We start from the raw sequence: 21604 nt of genomic DNA, 5'->3' as shown, positions 1-21604 counted from the left end.
CAGTGAAGAGGCTGGTGGCTCAGAGAGATTCATTAAGTCATCCAAAGCCAAGGGGCTGATAGGACGCCGAACTGGAATTTAAGTTCATTATTTCCAAGCCCAGTCTTCCCTTTACACTGTGTTATCTGAAATGAGCAAGAAGAACTTTTATCAGGCAAAACATTTTTTGATTTTCTATGTTGAAAGCAGAAACAAAACTCTAATTGAGGAGTGTACCAGCTCTCCTGACTTGTAAGCCTTAGCCCCAAAGTGGCCATGAGTCATAAAGATTTATTATACATACCTCATTATAACACTCTCTCTCATCACAAGCCCGTAGTGAGTACTCAAAAGGCATGAGTCCATCTTTCCAACGTAAATGGCATTTTGTAGTTGGTGGTGCTCACGGTAAAGAATCCACTTGCCAATGTAGGAGACATAAGAGATCTGGGTTCAATCCCTGGGTGGGGAAGATCCCCTGGAGGAGGGCACGGCAACCCACTCCAATATTCTTGCCTGGAGAATCCCATGGACAGAGGAGCCTGGCAGGCTACATGCCACAGGGTCACAGAGTCGGAAACGACTGAAGCGATTTAGTGTGCCCGTGATTAGTGGATTTTTTTTTCCAGTCTAGCTTCTATGGAACCAATAAATCACTAAATATCATCACCTCTTCAGTAATTATCAGAGGAGTGAAATCCCAGGCTTGGGAATGAGACCTCTGTCAGAACACTGTTTGGAACCTCTTATACCATGAATTTCTTTCTCCCTGTGGTGTTGGAGATCTGTTTTTAAAAAGCAGTTTTCGTAGGTCACAATCCACATTTGAAAGTGAAGAAAGATGACCAGGGTGGTCGGTCATTTTTACAAAAACATGTGATGTGTTGAAGTAGCAGGTGTGGATTCTCCTGTCTACAGAAAACAAGTTCATGTTTCTTTTTGGTCTTTGCAGAAGGGTCAAGAGGTATGATTAGAGTGCTAGTACTATCTTCTTGGAAGAGTTTAGGGTGTTTTTCAAGGGTCTTTGGCTTAGAAATAGAGGAAACCATCCCTCATTTAGATCTGTTTTGCCACAACGATTTGCTATGCAAACTATAACTCCCACCATTGGACTATCCCAGCCTCTCTCCCATATGTTTATTGATCCATTTATTCATTGATTTGACCAATATTTACTGAGAGTCAATGTAACCCAAAAACTGGTTTAGTCACTGGGGATCAGTCAACATGATCACAGTTTCCATAGACACAGTCCTTGAAATAGAAATTACAAAAGTGGTAACAGTTAAAATGTGTGTGGCAGGGGGTCGGGGTGGGGGGGACGGTCGGCTATTGTGATGCTGTGTAAAGGAAGCAGCTCACGTAGTTTGAGGATTTGAGGAAGCTTCCCTGAGGAAGCAACATTTGAGTAAGACTCAGAAGCAGGCACTTCAAGAGATGAAGTAAGAGTCAGGTTAAGTTTAAGGAACCTAAAAAGTGTCATGATGGATGGTGCACACAGAGGTCAGGGGAAGTGGCAGGTTTGGCAGGGCTAGGAGACAGAAGTTTAGTTTCATCCAAGGGTAATGGGAGACAGTCATCAGAGTGATGTTATCAGGTTTCAGCTTTCCAAAGGTCATTCTTTAGTCCGGTGTGGGCTCAGCGGATTGGAGGGAGACAGTTTGAGAGATGGAACATCACCTAGTACATGGCTGCAATTGTGTGAATTATTAAAGACTGTGGCTTGGATTAATAGGAAATGGCGAGAGAGAGAGCCAGACTGGAGAGGTAATTCATACACAGAATGGGTCCGAATGGTGACTGATTGGCTACATGGCATGAAGGGGGGGAAGGAATCAAAGATGACCTTTGGGTTTCTGGTTTGAGCTTTCGGTAGATGATGGTCCATCTCCTGAAATGGAGACATTCATGGAGCAGCGCTCGTGTTCCTCGGGACCAGCTGTGTTTCTCGAGCCCTGTAGTGTTCAAGTAGTGATTGCTCTGGGGGCAGCGCAGTGAACATGACTGGGCTCCTCTCTCACTGAGTTTACACCTGGTAGGAAAACAGACATGAAGCAGAATTATCAGAAAGAAAAAAAACTTGTCATTTCCGATGATTTAATCACAATTTTAGTAAGTACTAGGATGGAAAAAAATGCATGATGATCAGAGTGCATGTGGGCGAGGGCTCTGACCAGTGTATCAGATAAGATTTCCTCAAGGAAGTGACTTGTAAGAAAAATTTTGAAGGATAAATTTAAAAAATGGCTTGCAAGGGACTGGGTGTTTGAGAGGCATGCTGTATGCTGGGAACAGCCTTTCTTAAAGTCCTGAGGCAGAAAAGGAGTCTTGCACATTCAACCAAATGTGGTTGAGAGCCCAGCATATTGGACTTCAGGGAGTAAGGGAAAGTTATGCAAGAGGAGAGGCTTTCTTTGTAGCTCAGTTGGTAAAGAATTTGCCTGCCGCTGAAACGTGTATTACCATACGTGAAATAGATCACCAGTCTAAGTTCAATGAATGAAACAGGGCACTCAAAGTCAGTGTGCTGGGATGGCCTGGAGGGATGGGATGGGAGACACATGTTACACCCGTGGCTAATGTATGGCAAAAACCACCACAATATTGTGAAGTAATTAGCCTCCAATTAAATTGATTTTTTAAAAAAGGAAAGGAAAGATTCACAACAGAAGGAAAAAAAAGAATCTTCCTGGAGACCCGGGTTTGATTCCTGGGTCAGGAAGATTCCTCTGGAGAAGGAAATGGCAACCCACTCCAGTATTCTTGCCTGGAGAATCCCGTGGACCGAGGAGCCTGCCAAGGCTATTCAACTGAGTGACTAAACCATGCAAGGGGAGGATGTTCAGGCCTCTAGACTCTTTCCTAACAACACTGAGGAGCTGGACAAGGTTTTCAAAGTAAGAGGTCACTCAGCATTCAAATTCGTCAAGTCTAGAATGTTGTTCAGTGATTTTAAGGGTCCTCTCTACAGTTACTCATTTTCTGTAGGACAGAAAGGGCCCATTTCCTGTAGAGCTGTGCTCGTCTGTTCCCTGTGTTTCTCAAGCCAAGGCCCGAGGAGGAGGAGGATTGACATTTGAGCAGTTGTTTCAATAGCAGATGGCTCTCTAGCAGTTGTGAAAATTCAGCAGACGCCCTCACCGGTGGCAAGGGGACAGGTCGGGTGAAAAATCTGCTCTTCAAATTTTCCCCTGTGCTCCCAGTCTATTGAATTACTTGTAGGTAATTGGTAGTCCTCACTCAGGCCTCAGATTTTCCAGTGGGTTCGAGAGTCACATAGCAGCAGGCTCTGCAGCGGCTCTTCCCATCTCATCTCTCCCTCCTGACCCCACTGCCACGGAGAGCCGCTGCCGCGCCACTGGCCACGTCCCTCTTCTCGAGATGAGGAAGCTCAAGCTGCGTGCTTGCTTAGGGCAAAGGGGGTCCGTAGCAGTGAATGGCAACAGCAGCGGTGGGCATGTTCTCAGGACAGGTTCTTGGCTGCCTCTTTTTTTTTTTTTTCCTAACCAGCTGGGTGGATCTCATTGGCTGACAGTGTCTGCAGGTACCTGACGATGGTTTACTCATAGGCACACTGCAACAGGTCTCTGCACTTTTCATTCAGAGGCCCCTAAACACCTGGCCAACTTTGTCTCTGTCCTTTACCTCATCGCCATTGAAGCATCCTCCTCCATAGCCATTGACCCAGATGTTGTCACCTCTTCAGTATCACCTCTGACATCATTCCACCCAGATCATAAGCCAACAGACACAGTATGTGGTACAGAGCAATCCTTCAGTAAATGTTCATGGCATTCAGTTGTTTCATTTGGCCATGGATGTTGGCACAATAGAACCATACTCTTACTGAGAGTGGAGGGAATTTCTTAAAAGACCATGACTGCTTAATATTTAAACAAACTGTTCACTGTTTAAACTATGGCATTTTTCTGCCGAATGGAGAAGCTGAGCAGAAGCAGGTTTACAATCTAGCATTGGTCTTCCATATGGCTGAGTGTGACAAATGATGTCATTTGTCACAGATATGCCAGTCGCCAGCAAAATGATGAATCATTCCAAACGCAGGTTGAAAACAGTGGTTTCTCTTTTCCAGTGTGTTTCCTGCCCCACCCCCCCCCGCCCCCCGTCCCCGCCCGCCAGGGCTAGCCACCTGTAAGTTGACAGGCTTACAAGCTAGCCAAGGCTAAAGGGTATTGCCCTTGCTGGGAAGAAAGTCTTGTCTGGGTGGGAATTAGTAATGGCAGTTATGTCATGACTGTTTCTCTCTCATGCACACATTACCTCTGAACATGGCATTGCTTTGCAGGAGTGGCCGGAGTGCATACCCTTCGATGAGTCCACTCTCCCCGCAGGAAATATTCCAGTTGGCCTGTATGGACCCAGCTGATGATGGACAGTTCCAGGAACAACAATCTCTGGTGAATGAATTCAAAAATTACTTCCTTGGTTTCCTGATCGCTCCCACTCTTTTTTCTTTTATTTTTCACCTTCTATTCCATATCCATTCCAAGCCCTGATAAACCAACCAATTACCCTGGGAGTTCCCTGCCATCTCTACTTTCCTGGCTGAGTTTCTCATATTCTCTGACAAATGTTCCCTCTTCAGGTTTTAAAACCCCAGAGGCCCCTTACCTGCTGCAGGAACTTATAATACTCCAGGCCACGCTCTCTTAGTTTGTATCTCTGGGCTTCACATGGAGAAATAGAAGTAACAAATGAAATCGTACCTTTGATTGGGAGCCTTAGGATGAGTCAACATAAGAATGAGTGGCCCTAACCAGGCAGAGTCATGTGGTCTAGGGATGCCACCTGCCTCTTGGAGAACTCAGGGGTGGTCTGTATCAGTGACTAGCTGTCTGCTGGGAGATACAGAAGCATCTCATGCCTCTGCTCTATGTGGGTTCAGGAAAATTGGCCCTTGTGGTCACCATTCTACAAGTTCAAATACATTCAAAGAGGTCCCTAAGATCACACTCGTGAACCTAAAGATTTTCATCAGCAGAAATGGGCAAAATGTCTAAGAACTCTATTGAATAGAGTTTAAACTTAGAGATAAGAGGGCAGATGGAATTTTGGATTTTACTAATACAAAGCTAAAATAGGATTCCCAGAGATGACAGACTTTACTATTATTAGTTCAGAAGCCGTGAGGTCAAGTTCCCTCTGGAGCTTTGAATTAAAGCCCAGGTGCTGATTGGTCTGGAGAGAAAAAAGGGTGAAACCTGACCGCTGCAATAGTCTATATAGACAGTTTAAGTGAGTTCCATGTCACTTAGATTCTGATGCACCTGTGTTCTTCTCACCCCTTCATTTTTCCCCTGACCCCTCCCAGGGTATGCCTTTGCATACCCCAGAGCTTCCCAAATGGATGTGTGGATGGAGTGTGGGTATGGCCTGCTTGTGGGTGGCATGTCTGATGGGATGGGTACCCTTCGGAAGAGAATAGATACTTCAGTAGCACCGGCACATGAGTGATTCCATTTCCTGTGACTGAGGAAACCTGGAATTATGCATGGCTGTACTGGGGAGACCACCAGACCAGAGCCTCCCCTCTCATTGTGTGAGTGGCAGCCTGAAGGTGTTCTTGGTAAGGTAGGTAAAAATCCTTGGAGTAATTCCCTGCATTCCTGTCTGAGGAAATTTGTACCACTTAGGCCCTGGCCTAATTGGGACAGTTTAAAGGGACCTCTTATCATTTTATGGCTTGCCTGGCGGTGTGTCTGCTAAGAAAAATCTCAATACTGTGTTCTTTCTTTCACAGGGAGGCTTTATTACGTCATCCTTCCTGCAGGTTCCGCAGGGCTGAGCTGTAGTGCCAGGACTTTCTGGATCTATGTTCATCTCATTGTCAGTCCTGGTGTCTGTAACCCAGTTCAGGTGTCAGCCCGTGCTACACGCTCACCGCTGTGTACTCCTGCTCCATGTCCTGGGGCATGGCTGTGATCTGTGTATGTCTTGCACCACCTCTGACACCCATAGACTGCAGTATCGTTACCACACAGACTGCAGCATTAGCACATCTGTTTCAGGTTGGACATGTGTACTATATAAAGCATACAATGCAAACACCATAACTTCCTCAAGTGCACATATCCTGTCCCATGAAGGCAGTGCTTCCCATTCATACCAGGGACCCCTCAGCCAAGGGGGATCTTAAACACCCTTACCTTTAACAGTACCCTACTCATATATCCATGTTTTTAGGGTGTCATTTCCTAAATATAAAATGCTCTTTTTCTGGTATAATCTCCAGATGTCCAAAATATTCCTAGCTCTCTTTGTTGGGTAGCCAGTATAAACATTTTTAAAGCAGCTCTACTCTTTATGCAGTGATACTAGCTGTCTATATAGAGCATGTACATTTGTCAAACTAACTTTCCTTAACCAGGAAAATTAAATGATTTTGGCAGGAATCTAGAGGTTTCCAATCCAACTTATTAAAGCTCTCAAATGCTCTCATAGTCCAGTACAATAGCTACTGCCCACATGTGGTAACTGAACACTTATAATGTGATTAGTCCAAACTGAGATATGTCATAAGTGTAAAATACCTTATTTTTATATTGATTATATGTTGCCATGAGAATATTTGTATATATTGGGTTAAACAAAATCTATTGTTCCTTATTTATTTTTGCTTTTTAAAATGTAATTACTAGGGAATTTTAAATTACATAAGTGGTTTGCAGTATATTTCTATTGGACTGCACCAGTCTAGAGCACTCTTGAAAGATGGCTACCCACACCCTTTTTTGGTTTTAATCATAGGAAAGCTCTTAAAAGCATGTCTTAAGATTTCAGAAATTCCGGGATGGGGAATACATGTAAATCCATAGCTAATTCATTTCAATGTATGACAAAAACCACTGCAATGATGTAAAGTAATTAGCCTCCAACTAATAAAAATAAATGGGAAAAAAAAAAAGATTTCAGAAATTGGTAGCTTTCCTTAAAACACTGCTTTCTATTTAATTGTCTGTAGATTAAAAGAATAAACCCAACACTAGCAACTTACAGAAAGTAAATTTCATAAAGTGGTAAGATCTGATGTATTATTTAGTAATAATTAAGATGGTCCTTAACTAGAAAAGGTGATCTTTACCCCTCAATCCTAGTTAGAATTTTCTGTTTTGGGACATCTGGTATACCACATATGTGCACACAGAAACACAAACCTATATACACCTACAACTGAGATCTTAGAGATGGATGTCTCTCTTCTGAAAGCCATTCTTCATATGGAGGAGGCAGAATCATCCACTGAAAGTGAGAAGCTATGGGATGGAACCAAGTCCCACAAGCTTGGCTGTGTGTTTATTTCTAGGAGCCAGAGGTTAGTGAATTAAAAAGCGCGCAGCCCTCTAACCATGGCATCTACCTTCCTTCGGACACCCAGGAGCATGCGGGCTCTGGGAAGGCATCCTCTATGCCACGCCTGACTGTGGATCCCCAGGTAAAAGGCAACCACCACTACTATGTTCAGTGGCATCCTGGGCTGTGTTGAATTGGTGGGTTATGAAAACACATCTAACATCTTCAGGTGAGCCCTTGACTTGCTCCCACGCCTCTCTAAGAGCTGACTCATGGGCCTTCTGTGGAGCATGCTCCTCCACACTGTGTTTCCAATGACAGTCTAGCCACAACAGGTCAGCCAGCAAAAGTGGGGGGCCTCTGGATGGGCTCCACATCCTCACAACTCCACTGGTTAGGCAAGAAATACTCTCCAGGATGTTCCCCATGGGTTTTTCCTTCCTTTTCTCTGTTCCTGGCTCTTCTAGCACACACGCAGTTACTTACACACACAGCTCTGTGTCAGGACTGTCTGTCCTAACCAGCACAGACCACACCTCATTCCTTTGTCTGTTTTCCTGGCTTCTTTTTTTCTGTCTGTCTGTCTTACATCAAAGTTTTGACAGAGACAAGAAATTTTTGTGGATCTGTTTTAATATCTGTGGCAAATCAAACTGCCCGAGTTTACTGTGGAGCTGGGGTGGGACTGATGGAGAAAGCAATGCATTCTCAGGAGCCTTGCGGTATCTATTCAGTTACCAGCTCTCCTAAGCTCTAGCGCTGTAGGGCAGCGCCTTCTCTGAGGAGAGCAAGATACAAAAAGGCAAAGCCATGCCTCTTGCATCATGGAGATTTTCTGACAGTAGCCCTCACTCATTTCAAAGCAGCTCAAGGTTCACGGCAGGTCCTGGCTGGGTCCCAGGGGTAGATGGCTCTGGGCAGCTTGCAGAGGACACTTAGCTCCCTGCTCCCCTGAGCATGACGAGGAGCGCTGCAACAGCCCGGTGACCATGTTAACGTAAAGATGCTTTCTGGAACAGCCTCCTCCAGCATAAGGTCTGAACAAGAGGTAGTCGCAAGAGGTGACAGTTGGCAATCTTCAGCCATCTAAGTCTTCTGTCTTCCTTACTTTTAGACTATTTCAGTAATTAACCCATACCTTGTGTTCCTGGGTGGGGCGGGGGCTTATGTTTCCAGGTGGTGACAGACCCCAGCTCCATGAGACGTTCATTTTCCACCATTCGCGATAAGCGTTCGAATTCCTCGTGGCTGGAGGAATTCTCCATGGAGCGAAGCAGCGAAAACACCTACAAGTCGCGACGCCGGAGTTACCACTCCTCCCTGAGGCTGTCAGCCCACCGTCTGAACTCTGACTCAGGTGAGAGGGTCTTCACTCTCTGCGGTGCTCCTGCTCTTGAAGGGCTGATCCTGACAAGAACTAAAAAATCATGGCAACAGAATTCAGATAAAAGAGGTTCCCTATCTGACTCACATCATGAAACACAGCAACAAAACTCTCCCTAGTCATCACAGAGGCTAATGAGATTTCCTTCTGCCAGACCAGGCTGTAGAAATCATGAAAGTGGAGGTTTCTCAAGGGCCTTCTACAAACCACTCCTCTGCCTTAGGGATGTATGAGAGACCCCCTGGCAGGCGCTGGGTTTCACCCACCAACTCCACTTCAACCCTGACAATGCTACCTGGAATCAGTTTATGTATTTGAGTTTTATGTTTTAAGGGAAGGGGTCATGTTGATAAAAACAGAAAATCACTAGTTTGGTTCAAGCTGTTCTTGAGCCAAATAGCTATTCAAGCTGTTTCTTCATTTTACTAAATGAAAAAAGAAAGATAAAAAACCAATGACATGCCCCATATCATAGGGCAGGTGAGTGGCAGAAAAGGAGGACTGTAACCTGCCAGACTCCTCTATCCATAGGATTTCCCAGGGAAGAATACTGGAGTGAGTTGCCACTTCCTCCTCCCGGGGATCTTCCTGAGTAGAAGTGAAATCCTTTGATTTCAGTCTCAGGACAGTACAGTAACTATATCCATTATTTCATTCACAGAAGCTTCTTAATTCCCTTCCCGTAATGCCATTTTCGCCCTAAAAAGTTACACACCCGTGTTTAAGACATAGAGGATTCCTGGGCCACACTGCTGGAAAAGATTCTACCTTAATTTTATCTAGCACCAACAGAAGCAGAAGAGAACAGTTGCATCCTTGGATCTGTAAGTCTTTCCAGTGACAACTTGCACACTTACCTCTTCACAAAAGGTTAATTTTCCAGCCTTTCTCTTCTGCCTCCCTTTCAGATCACCTGTTGACATGCCTGCCAAAGTCAGTGTCCTTGATAGGCTCAGTCCCAGGCTTTAGTTGTTCAGCAGCCAGGATGGGCAGAGTCAGGATTCACTCCTTTTTCATCTCTCATAGGCCACAAGTCCGACACTCACCGCTCAGGGGGCAGAGAGCGGGGACGATCGAAAGAGCGAAAGCATCTTCTTTCTCCCGACGTCTCCCGCTGCAACTCCGAGGAGCGAGGGACCCAGGCTGACTGGGAGTCCCCAGAGCGCCGTCAGTCCCGGTCTCCCAGTGAAGGCAGGTCACAGACCCCCAACAGACAGGTGAGCGTGGAGAGGAAGCCAGGCCAGGGTGGGCTTTTAACCCTAGATGCAAAATGTGTGTGTCCAGCACTCACACAGACCTCACCTTCACAGGAAACTATATCCATTGTGCAGAGGTTAGCTCCTTAATACTTATGGATTCAGAAATGATATAAATTCACAGAAAAATCAGAGAGTACCCCAAGAAAGACAGTGGTGTCTAGGGGTCAGTCTGACTGGGTACTCAGAATTCAGAGGAAAGGAAGGCTTTTTAAGGCAAAAAATTTCTTTGACTAATTGTGTGATCCTTAGTATTGGTTGGAATGGTGATTCCTCTCTCAACACAGGATACAAAAGATCAATTCAATTTCATTTATCTAGCTTCCAGCCATCCCAAGAGGAAGACCATCACTCCTTCTGCCCTGTTGCTAAAACAAAGCCCAGTCTAAGAAATAGCTACCAGAGCTGTGTGAAAACATTCCCTGGCCCTGTTTTCCTCCTCACCGCCATCCCTGGCTCCCTGCCTTACTTCACTCCAAGGCTGTCAGAGGCCAGATGGCAGACCCACTCAGTGGCAATGGGGAAGAGGAAGGGCTTCCATAGACAGCTTTTAGAGGCTGTTGAGAAGGGTACTTCTAGAGCAGTGGTGGTGAGTTTCAGTGCAGAATGGAATCACCTGGGCTTGTTATAACTGCACATTCCTGAGACCTTCTGCTTCAGCAGTGACACCCATTGGAAAGGAGAACCCAGAAATCTCCACTTGGAAGGACCCAAGAATCTCCAAGAAGATCTCGAGCAGGTGGTTCCTAGGTCACACAAACCTTGAGAAATGCCTCCCTGGAGGTCCATTTACTGGCTCAGGGACCTTGGGGACTAGGTGAGCAGGTCAAGTCAGGCCTGAACCAGATGCAGTAGCTGGGTATACAAGCTGAGCTAACATCAGCACACCAATGAAAACACAGATGCAGAAGAAGATGAGGGAAGGTATTTACCATGTCCTGAGATCCAATTTCCAAGAACTTACCCCAGAAAGAGCAACTCTGGGGCATTCATTCCCCTTCATGGAATTGTCTTTCCTAAAACTTCAAGGCTTTCTTTTAGTGTGCCACGTGATAGAGAGAGCTTTCTGAATCTTTGCTACTCACTGTGTTTATTCCATGGAACCCACATCTGAGAGCGTGTTGTTAGTAGAAATGAAGGATCTCGGGCCCCAGCCAGACCTTCTGATGCCAGAGATGCATGTGTGCTTATTGCTTAGTTGTTTCTGACTCTTTGTGACCCCAGGGACTGTAGCCCGCCAGGCTCCTCTGTCCATGGGATGTCCCAGGCAAGAATATTGGAGTGGGGTGCCATTTCATCCTCCAGGGGATCTTCCTAACCCAGGATCAAACCTGTGTCTCCTTCATTGCAGGCGGATTCTTTACCCGCTGAGCTATCAGGGAAGCACAGAGATGTGTAAGCGTAATGAAAGTTGATGCGCCCAGTAGTACTGGCTCCTCAGTCTCCTTTCATCTCTGCATCCCTGAGTGGCTGTGATTCGTACTGCATTGGCCAAAAAGTTCGTTTGGGTGTTCTGTTACATCGTAATGAAAACCCTGGACGACCTTCTTGGCCAACCCAATAACAGGGGGGGTTCCAGTGGCTCTCGGTAGGAGGGGTTAGAGAGCTTAACCGGGTCCCAAGTAGGGAGGATGCCAAACCCAGGCTAACGTGCCGTGTTTCTCCCGCCACACAGGGCACCGGGTCCCTGAGTGAGAGCTCCATCCCCTCCATGTCCGACTCCAGCACCCCACGGCGAAGTCGGCGGCAGCTCCCACCGGTCCCTCCCAAGCCTCGGCCCCTCCTTTCCTACAGCTCTCTGCTGAGACACACTGGGAGCATCTCCCCACCAGCTGATGGGAGTGAGGGTGGCTCCCCACTGACCTCCCAAGCTCTGGAGAGCAACGACGCCGGCCTGCCCGAGTCTTCCAACCCCCGGCAGGGCCACCCTTCCCCACAGCGCTACATCTCCGAGCCCTACCTGGCCCTGCACGAAGACTCCCACGCCTCGGACTGCGGCGAGGAGGAGACACTCACCTTTGAGGCGGCCGTGGCCACCAGCCTGGGCCGGTCCAACACCATCGGCTCGGCCCCGCCCCTGCGGCACAGCTGGCAGATGCCCAACGGGCACTATCGGCGGCGGAGGCGCGGGGGGCCTGGACCGGGCATGACGTGCGGAGCTGTCAGCGACCTCCTGAGTGACACGGAAGAAGACGACAAGTGCTAGAGGCTGCTCCCCCCTCCGATGCATGCTCTTCTCTCACACGGAGAAAAACCAAGACCCGAATTGGGAAGCCAGTGCGGCCCGGGGGGGAGGAAGAGGGAGGAAGGAGCTGGAAGGACACCGCGCAGTTATCAGAGGAGAGGAAGGGAAGGACAGAAGGCAAACCACTCAAACCCACCAAATCGCTGTATTTCCCTTTGCAAGATGGGCACTGCCATAGTTCTGCCTCTTTGCTGGGGAAAGAAAAACACAAGAACCACGGAGGGTTACTCCCAGGGGAGAAGGGACACGCGGATGGCTTTGCCTCCCCTTGCCCCCTTCCCAGTTTTCTACAGCCGTTGGGGGAAATCGAGCCAGCCTGTGTCTGTGCCCATTGCCCTGAGAAGCCCTGGAGATGTTCTGGCTCTTCACCGGGGGAGTCGTGGAGACCCCGGGAGAGGAATCGCCTCCCTCACCAGCTCTTCCTCCTCAGCCAGCACCACGGCCACCGGGCCGCCGCGACAGCATCTCACGCGTTTCCCTGTGGCTTGCTTCCCCGCAAGGAGCACAGGCTAAGTTCAGGAGCATCGGATGTCAAGGGTGGGAGGCACAGAGGGAGGGGAGCGGCGAAGGGGAAGGGGTCGGGGTGCCGTGATGGCAGCAGCAAGGGCTGGTCTGAATGAGCCAAGCCATAGTCCGGCAGCCCTCACTGTCGAGGCAGGGGCGCTGGTCGCTACAGTCCTGTCTGAGCCTGTCACCCGCTCAGGAGGTGCTGTGTTCATTAAGATAGAGGCTAAGAGGTTCCCCCTAGTCCAGGAAGGTGCCTGAGGCACTCTGGTGAGGGTGATATTCTCAGAGTATGGAACAATCGGTGTGGCCAGGACACCAGATGATGAGAACAGAGGTCAGCCTTAGCGCTGACGCCCCATGCCACAACAGGCCTCAGTCTGGGAGATGCTGGGCACAGGGGAGCCCTGAGAGGGGCTAAGCGTGGTGGAGGCACTTCAGGGACTCAGCAAGAGTCAGTTTTACAACGACTATGGAGGTAATTCGGTATGTGGAGCGGGGCGGCACTGTCTCGCACATACTGGCTGAGTGTCAGCCCAGACTTTGGTCTACGAGCCAGGCCCATGTCGTGCCAAGGACCTGGCCACCCCCACCTATATAAGGTGGGCTACACCTCACCTGCTGGGGACTTCCGTAGAGATGAGAAAGGCCAAAACCAGAGATGCTTCGATGAGAGAATCAGTTTACTGAGGTGTTCCTGTGAGGGAGGGACCCTCGGACGGGCCGCTTCTGCAGCTGGTGCGTGGTTGAGGATCAGTCTGTCAGGATACTTGGAGGTGATGAGTAAATATACCTCAGGGCTGCTGCTTCTAGCCAAGCAGGCTCCGGTGGGGCCTCAGAATACAAAGTAATAGGCCCCGGGGTCCTGAACAGCCCCCTGGGAGTGACCCCTCCCCGGAGTAGGAGCTGAGCAGAAGACAACCTCAGGACCTTGTTCCTAACCCCCCAAACTCAGAAGCATTGAGAAAGAGCGCCCTTTCTTGACCGATCCGTGCTCCTCTCACTGTATCGATTACCCATTTGGGGACCATCCCTTTACACCCCTCTCCAGTTCCCCAGCAGCATCACCACTAGGTGGAAGGATTTCCTGGAGGCGGGGTACCAGGCAGGGCCCTCCTCCCCCAACCAGGAGCGGATGGAGCCTGCCTCCCGGGGCTCTGCCCGGGGAGACTCAGAGGCTCCCCGGCTGAGATTACAGCAGATAAATACTCTTACTTCACCTCTTAGGTAGGAGCAGTCGGTGGCTGTTATTTTTCTTAGGAAATGGGGGTGGTTTGTTTTGTTTTGTTTTTTGGCTTTGTTTTGTTAAAAAAGAAATAAGGTATCATCGTATCAGCTCTGAAAAGCCAGATTCAACGCTGTGGCTGCAGAATCACTTGTGATGGCTCTGCCTTCTGCCCTAGACAGGGATGGCGCTTCCTGGCCGCAGTCAGCCCCCAACCAAAGTAGTCCCCCCGGCAGGAGACCAGTGAGGCAGACACATAGGCCACCCGCCCTGAAGCACTGTTTTCCCTTTCCTGTCCGGCTCAGCACATGTGTGCGCCCCGGGGGTCATTGGGATTGGGACCGTGTAGCACCCAGACCCTAACAGGCTGGGTTGTAACCTGGGACTCAAGATGCGGGGCCTTGTGCTGTCTTAAAGGTTTCCTCCGCGCAGTGTCATTTCCTGCCCAAGTGCTGCTATTATGGGCTGCTTTGCACAAAACTGCTTGCTTCCATCTTGGCAATGCAGCTTTTCCAGCGAGCTTGTCGCACTGTGTTTTGAGAAAGGGCGTTGAAATGACCCCTACGCCATGGCGACAGGAGACATGGAGGCTGGCAAAATTACCAGAAATGGGATTTGCCTGCACATGACATTACAGACACTCAATGTGCTGTGCCGGGAAGCCTTCCTGGACATCTGCACTCCTTCACCTCACATCCGCACGAGCACCTGGTCCCAGAGAGGGGGGCATCGCGCGCTGTAGATGCAGGTCCCTGACCAGCCCCCTGGGCTTTTTTTTAGTGCACATGAACTTACCAAGCATCTCTTTTATTCCACTTCCCCTGACCAAGAAATCAGGTTCCTTATCCTTTAGCCTGCATTTGCCCTTCTGTTAAGACCAGAAAATAAAAGACAATTTTCTCTTAAGTCACGGAACATATTAGCATAATCTTATAATGGTTTCCTTCCACCTCTGAATAAATATGAACCCAAACCTTGCCTGTCACAGCCAACCAGGAGATTCATTCCTGGGTATCAGATTCTGCCTCTCTCCCTTGAGAAGAGGCCCCCTTTGGATCGCAAAACCTCTGCGCTTCTCTGCATTAAAAAGTATGGCAGCATCTTGAAAAATTTCACGTGGACCACCACCGTGCTTGAGGTACACAGCGTGATCAAGCTTAGCACTGTAGGTCCCCTCAGAAGAGTTTTTAGCTACATGTCCAGTTTCCTTTGCTAATATGAGTCTTCAGGATCCCCTCAAAATAAGAAGGGAGGTGATGGGGAAAGGAAGGAGGAAAAAAAGGAAAGAGAAGGAAAAGAAACCAAGGCGGAGAGAGATTCTAACTAGCTTTGTGTAGATACTCCTCTCTTCACTTAAGGTTCCAGACAGTCTTCTGATGGGGAATTCCTCTCTCTTTATATATGTACTGTCTCTCTGCCAGTCTCAGTCACCGAGGGGGCCAAGTGCCAGCAGACCTTCAGACAAGGGTAGAGCTCTAGGTGCCCTGTGAGCTGGGGTCAGGATAGCATCCCCTACATTGTGAAGGGACGGTACCCTTGAGGGTCCCCCACACTCAACGTGAACCATGAACACTGCTGCCCAATGTGAGGCTGTGTCCTCCTCTAGCTGAGGAATCTGTTTCTATTCTGGGTTTTGCTTCTCCCCCTTCAGCGTTGCTGAGGTTCTGAGATGCCTAATACTACTACCAGTTCTCCGAAGCCGAACTCTAGATCTTCTGGTTTTGCCTTCCCTTGACACAGGGATCACAAGGAGAAGACCCCATGTTCCACCACCTGGCCGACATGCATCCTTTATACCCATCCTCTTTCACATGGGCTTTATGATGAGCCTTGGTGTCCTCCCAGCAGAGCCCTCATCTTGCCACATATTAGCAGTGACGCAGCTCCCAAGAAGGTTGTGTGTGTGTGCTTACTTGGCTCAGTCATGTCAGACTCTGCAACCCCATGAACTGTAGCCCACCAGGCTCCTCTGTCCATGGAATTCTCTAGGCAGGAAAACTGGAGTGGGTAGCCATTCCCTTCTCCAGGGGATTGTGTTAAGTCCACCCAGTCCAAGCTTATCTGCTGACCTAGCTGCTTCTGCTGGGCTCTCTTCCTTTTCAAGCATGCTCGAGTCTCATGAAATACAGTCAGGGACTCACCTGGTGATTACTCCTGAGATGATCTGAAACAGTATGAGCTGTAGAACTGCTGGTGTGTATGAAATGTCCACATACTCAACGAATGCCCACTGCAGGGAAATGAGGTCTCTCCTGGAATAATGAAACAAAATTGAATAATTCTGATGTTTTAAGAAAATTTGCGATTTTTTTTTTTTTTTACTACATCCTTATTTCTAAAGCCTGCTCTGGATGTCTCATTTTTGGACAGAATATTTCTTTAGGGGGTCATGCCAGGGATAAATTGAAAATTTTTTAAATTTCTTACCTCATCTTATGAGTGGAGAAGGCAATGGCAACCCACTCCAGTACTCTTGCCTAGAAAATCCCATGGACGGAGGAGCCTGATAGGCTGCAGTCCATGGGGTCGTTAGGAGTCAGACACGACCTGAGCGACTTCACTTTCCCTTTTCACTTTCATGCATTGGAGAAGGAAATGGCAACCTACTCCAGTGTTCTTGCCTGGAGAATCCCAGGGATGGCAGAGCCGTCGGACACGACTGAAGCGACTTGGCGGCAGCAGCATCTTATGAGGTTGTACTGGACAAGGGCATATGTATCTCAGGAGGGGAGCAGAAAGTCACCTATTTTGCAGGGATTTTATGAGACTTGAAGATTAAGGAACTTTCGCTGCTATTCTTACCAGTTTCATGTCTGTTAATGTTTTGTGATCCTCAAAGGCCCAATGTCAGTGAATGCAAAAAATCAGGGTGAGGAGACATGTCCATGCCTTGGGGTAGATTGTTCTTCACTTGCTTCTCACCTATCCTGTTCATCTTTCCCTCCTGATTTCCAGAACACTGAGCACTGTTCTGGAGTTGCAGGAGGGGACTTTATGCTGTCAGAAAGGAGGACAACATGGGCCCCCAGCAAGTGGACAGTCAGGGCATGATGGTTTAACTCCAGACACCCAGAAGGGGTCAGGTCCAGATTTGGATAACTATATATCCACACTAGAGACTCTTATTTTGACAAAACCAAATGAAATTAACTCAGGAGTTATGACCCAACCTTTCCATGAGGCAATCAAAGGAGAGCCTACATCAATAAACACTGCCCCTGTCACCCGTGTGGACATGTTGAATTTTGTTTTTTCCTCTCTGAGCCACCAGGGACAGCATAGCCAGGTTTAATAACCCAACAGAGCATCAGCCAATGGTTCTCTGCTGAGTGCAGGGGCAGGCTCACCTCCAGCCTGCTGCGCTGATTGTCAGCTGCCTTGTGCTGCAATTCACCCGATCAGAGAACACAGACACAAAAGACTAGGAAAAGACAGAACCATCTTCGGTGTCTGATGGCCGTCTTTTTCTTAAGTCCGTTCTGCTTTGAGCCTCTGAAGCTTATGCATCTTAGAGAGATCACTCCAAGCCAAAGAGAACAGATTCATAGATCCTCCCATCCTACCCAAGGGCCTGGAACGCTGCCCTTAAAATTCACACCACTTAAGAAGCAGGAATGGAACTCAGATTAAAGTCTCGTCACGTTGCTGGGGTGTCCCCAAACTGCCTTTCTATTTTTATAGTCTTGTTTCCTTCTACTCCCCACCCCATGCCAAAAACATGGCTGGTATCTTGACCTTCTAAATGCAAGAAGAGATTTTATAATAAGCTGTGCTATTATGTAAATTGCTGAGCTGGAATTCTTTTTTCTGGGGGTTTGAAAGAGTTGAGTAGATCAGGTGAAAAGAGAAAAGGGGATTTGTGTTTATTTTAATTTTGTTTGATTTTGTTTTGGTTTGGCTAGTTGCATTTTTTGGTAAAAGACCTACTGTAGAACAGCAGAGAGGGATAAATATGTGCTCTGCAGTGTTTCTGAATTAGCTTCTCTTTAGGAATTAATTCCCGTCCAGTTTAATGATGTGATACTTAAGTCAAAAATCTGAGGTTACACAGTACCAAATCTAGCTTCTCCCTCTGGTTTCCTGTTTATCTTCTTTTTCCTTGTAAGTCACCTTTGTCTCTTGTTTCTTTTCCTTTTAGGAACTTAATATGTTATTTAGAATACTGAAAAACTATGAAAACATAGGGAAAGCCCAGGAAATAATAAAATGGATGTAGGATTTTTATAGGACATCTTTAACTAACAAATAGAAAGTTTATGTCTTTATAAAAAGATTTAAAAAAAACCTTTTAAGGGCATAGTAATTTGGGAAATGAAAATTATTGGGAGTCAAAAATAAAAAATGCTACCCCAGCCTTCTGTAGTAACTTATGCCTTCAGCATAAGTTTTCCCTTATTAGGAAAATTAAAGTACTAATGCTTGGCTAGTTCATGGTTGTGTCAAATGTTTGGAAGTTAATAACTCAGCATTTTAATAAAGCACTTATTCTCTACAAATCAGTTTAGAAAAGTCTTCACTCCCTATATTCCATTTAGTCTTGGCATTGCTCTAAGCATTTTTTTTTTTTAAAGAAACTTCATGTTTAGTGAAACCTCAATCCAGGATTTGCTTTAATTTCACCCTCTATTTTTGCCATCTTCCCCTTCCTCCTTTTCTTAGCTTTCTAACGACAGAAATCCAGACTTCCTTGTTTTTAATCCAGGAGGGCAGCTGAGTATTCTTGCTCAGAGCTTCCCAGTGCCATCTTTGTGGACACTGAGCCAGTCTCAGGTCAGATGCTCACAAGCTAACACGTAGGATCCTCCTGAGACATCTTCTCCTACTCAGCACTGGAAATCTGGATGGAGCTTTCTCTGTGTGTGTGTTCTGAAGTTTGTCAGAGATAAGAATGGATTATTCTCTGTGTTCTGGACCAGGTTCTAGAATGTATACCAGGCAGTACCACTTCCTTCTTGGTTCACTCAGGGCAGGACCCCCCACCTGCAAGGGGACTAACTAAGTCAAAGCTACCAAATTCAACTTTGACCTTCTCTGGTGACTCAGTTTGCTTTCCAACACTCTAATTTCTCTTAGCGATGGCCTGCATCACACTGAGAACCGCCACTCAAAGCAAGTCTATTAGATACCTTGATAAGGGATGAGCAGGAAAAAACACACTCCAAAACTTCAAAGTGCCATTAATCAACTTTTAAAAATAAAGGTAACAGGAAATGAGGGCTAAATAATGTAATCTAACTGCCAATTAAAGTCTACTGTAGTCTGGTCTTAGTTACATTTGATATGGAGCTATATAGCGTTAAGCAGATCCCAACAGATTTAGTAACAACATAGGTATTGTATTTTAATGGCTACCAATGGAGATATGTACTTAGCCTGCAGGCCAAACATCAATCAGTGTTTTTCTATCCTGGGGTTTTGTCACCAAGCCAAAATTTATACAAAGCCACCCTAAGTGCTGTTGATTGCAGAGGAACCTCCCTCTTGGTGACATTAGAGAGCTGTCCAGCCAGCTCCACTCAACTGAGTACATGATTTGGAACTCACACATAAAAACAAATGGAGGAGAAAAATCTAAAGCAGTTAGTGTGCAGAGCATCTCATAGCTAGGACTAGTGGGGTAGAGGTGAGGAAAACAAGCTCTATAACAAAGACAAGGTTAAGGTGGGAAATACCAACTGGTCCCAGAAAGAGGAAGGCATGTGACCTGGGATCCTCATTTATGCCAGATCACGGATCAACTCGTTAGCATGGTACTAGAGATGGCTTCTTTCCACTCTAGGTAGTGGGTTTAAAGGCCTCGGGGGATTCATATAGCCCTGAAAAAGTTTTTCCGGACTTGGGAGATGGAGAGAAAGGAGGTTCTTGCTTTCAAGCAGCCTGAAGACAATCTCAGTGACTTTAGCTGCTCTTCAATAAAGTAGTGCCAACAGTGGACAGATTTCGTTGTTCCTAGTGGCACAAGTGTCATGGGAGGGGAGATGGAGGAGGGGAGGGGAAAGGGAGGAGGGGCGGTGAGTGGCACAGGAGAGGAGCTTTATCATGATTAAATGTCATACTCCACACGGCACTCTGCTAGTAGCCTCAGAGGATAACGTTGCAAGAAGTGGACAACAGGGTGTCCAGGTCATACCCTCTGTCCTTTGGGATCCAAGGTCAGGACATCCCCCCCTTGGTTTGCTCTTAGAGGATGCGCACATCAGATGGGATCGAGAGGGAACCTGGGTGCTCTGCCTTAGGCTGTTAAAACGCTGCCACCTGTGTTACAACACATGTGCGAGTCAAGGCACTCCAGACGCTTCCTTACAGGCGGCATCCACTGCAGTGCGGCGTGCCAGCCTGACGCCCCTTCAGTGACCGTGTGTGACTGGCAGCCAGTGCTGGCCCGCCCACAGTATCGGTGCATCTCACCCAAAGCCGGAGTTCAGCACTGCATGTTGACCAGGTGGATATCCTGTAACATAGATGCTCGTTTGGATCCAAAAGGAAAACCATTAAAAATTAAAGAAAGACAAACAACTTTAATGTTTCTTTGGGGGGGGTGTGGTCCAAGAAAATAAATAAAACCTTGTTGTAAAGAATTCATCAGCCTGATTTCCTTCACTCATTCAATATGTTTCTTTGAAAGTGAAGTTGCTCAGTCGTCTCCGACTCTTTGCAACACCAAGGACTGTAACCTACCAGGATCCTCTGTCCATGGGATTTTCCAGGCAAGAGTACTGGAAAATTTCCTTGCCATTTCCTTCTCCAGGGGATCTTCCCAACTTGGGAATCAATCCAGGGTCTCCTGCGTTGCAGGCAGACACTTTACCATCTAAGCCACCACGGAAACCATGTGTTTCTTTGCTCCCACTCAAAAAGGAGATCATGGGAGTGAAACTTTGCTCTCAGGGATGCTCGGTGGGGCAGGGGATGGGAGTGGCAACAGCTTCCAGACGGGACGTCTGCTCAGCCCATCAGGTTATGAGGAATTCCAGGGTTTCCCAAAGTTCCAAGGACATCCTGTCCTAGAAAATGTTCTTCTCTTATAAATGTTCGTCTTAGAAGAAATAAAAAACAAATAACCAGACAAACTAGTTCCCTGAAGCTGAAAAACTTGGTATTTTTCTAATCAAAAATCTGCCCATCTCTGGGGGAAGAATTTAAAAACAGGCAGAGGCCTTCTCTGGTGGCTCAGTGGTAAAGAATTTACCTGCCAGTGCAGGAGACACAGGTTTGATTCCTGGCCCAGGAAGATCCCAGATGCCCATGGGGGTAACTAAGCCCATGCACCACAACTACTGTGTTCTAGAACCTGGATATCACAACTACTGAGCCCACATGTCGTGACTACAGAAGCCTGAACACTCTAGAGCCTGTATGCCACAAGAGAAGCCACTGCGCAGGGCCGGTGGCGCAATGAATAACACGTGCGACTACAGATCAGAAGAGAAGCCACTGCAATGAGAACCCCATGAGGCGCAACTGAAGAGAGTAGTCCTACTCACCGCAACTAGAGAAAAGCCTGTGCAGCAATGAAGACCCAACACAGCCAAATAAAATTACACACACACACACACACATATACATACAGCTTAAAAAAGGCAGAGAATCTCTTTATGGAACACAGGGCTTCATGAATAAAACTATAAACAACCTCCCTCCCAAAAGGGCTGCCAAGATCAGGAGGGAGAAGACTCCCCAAGATTTTCAGGAAATGCTGT

At 47.3% G+C, this 21604-nt stretch overlaps 1 protein-coding gene and 2 long non-coding RNA genes across 3 annotated transcripts in view; 1 reads left to right on the top strand and 2 right to left on the bottom strand.

Moving 5' to 3' along the window:
• The window catches only part of CACNA1E (calcium voltage-gated channel subunit alpha1 E), a 520667-nt gene extending 508317 nt beyond the window's left edge, over positions 1 to 12350 (top strand). Inside the window, exons 46-50 of the mRNA XM_020908964.2 lie at positions 4286 to 4397; positions 7304 to 7432; positions 8467 to 8647; positions 9701 to 9891; positions 11606 to 12350. Coding sequence (XP_020764623.2) covers positions 4286 to 4397; positions 7304 to 7432; positions 8467 to 8647; positions 9701 to 9891; positions 11606 to 12136 — 1144 coding nt within the window. The 3' untranslated portion in view covers positions 12137 to 12350. The remainder of the gene's footprint in view (positions 1 to 4285; positions 4398 to 7303; positions 7433 to 8466; positions 8648 to 9700; positions 9892 to 11605) is intronic.
• On the bottom strand, positions 735 to 4349 carry LOC110147486 (uncharacterized). Its single transcript, XR_002316864.2, has 3 exons — positions 4261 to 4349; positions 1826 to 2011; positions 735 to 891 (listed from the first exon to the last, which is right to left on the bottom strand). It is a non-coding gene; the product is annotated as an uncharacterized lncRNA (long non-coding RNA).
• On the bottom strand, positions 12034 to 18864 carry LOC110147485 (uncharacterized). Its single transcript, XR_011490279.1, has 4 exons — positions 18688 to 18864; positions 13298 to 16156; positions 12312 to 12366; positions 12034 to 12103 (listed from the first exon to the last, which is right to left on the bottom strand). It is a non-coding gene; the product is annotated as an uncharacterized lncRNA (long non-coding RNA).
• Positions 18865 to 21604: the final 2740 nt, after the last annotated feature.

Source organism: Odocoileus virginianus, chromosome 11, assembly GCF_023699985.2.
Source record: "Odocoileus virginianus isolate 20LAN1187 ecotype Illinois chromosome 11, Ovbor_1.2, whole genome shotgun sequence".
NCBI lineage: Eukaryota > Metazoa > Chordata > Mammalia > Artiodactyla > Cervidae > Odocoileus > Odocoileus virginianus.
The sequence above is the reverse complement of the archived record's forward strand: the minus strand, read 5'-3'. Positions and strand labels throughout refer to the sequence as shown.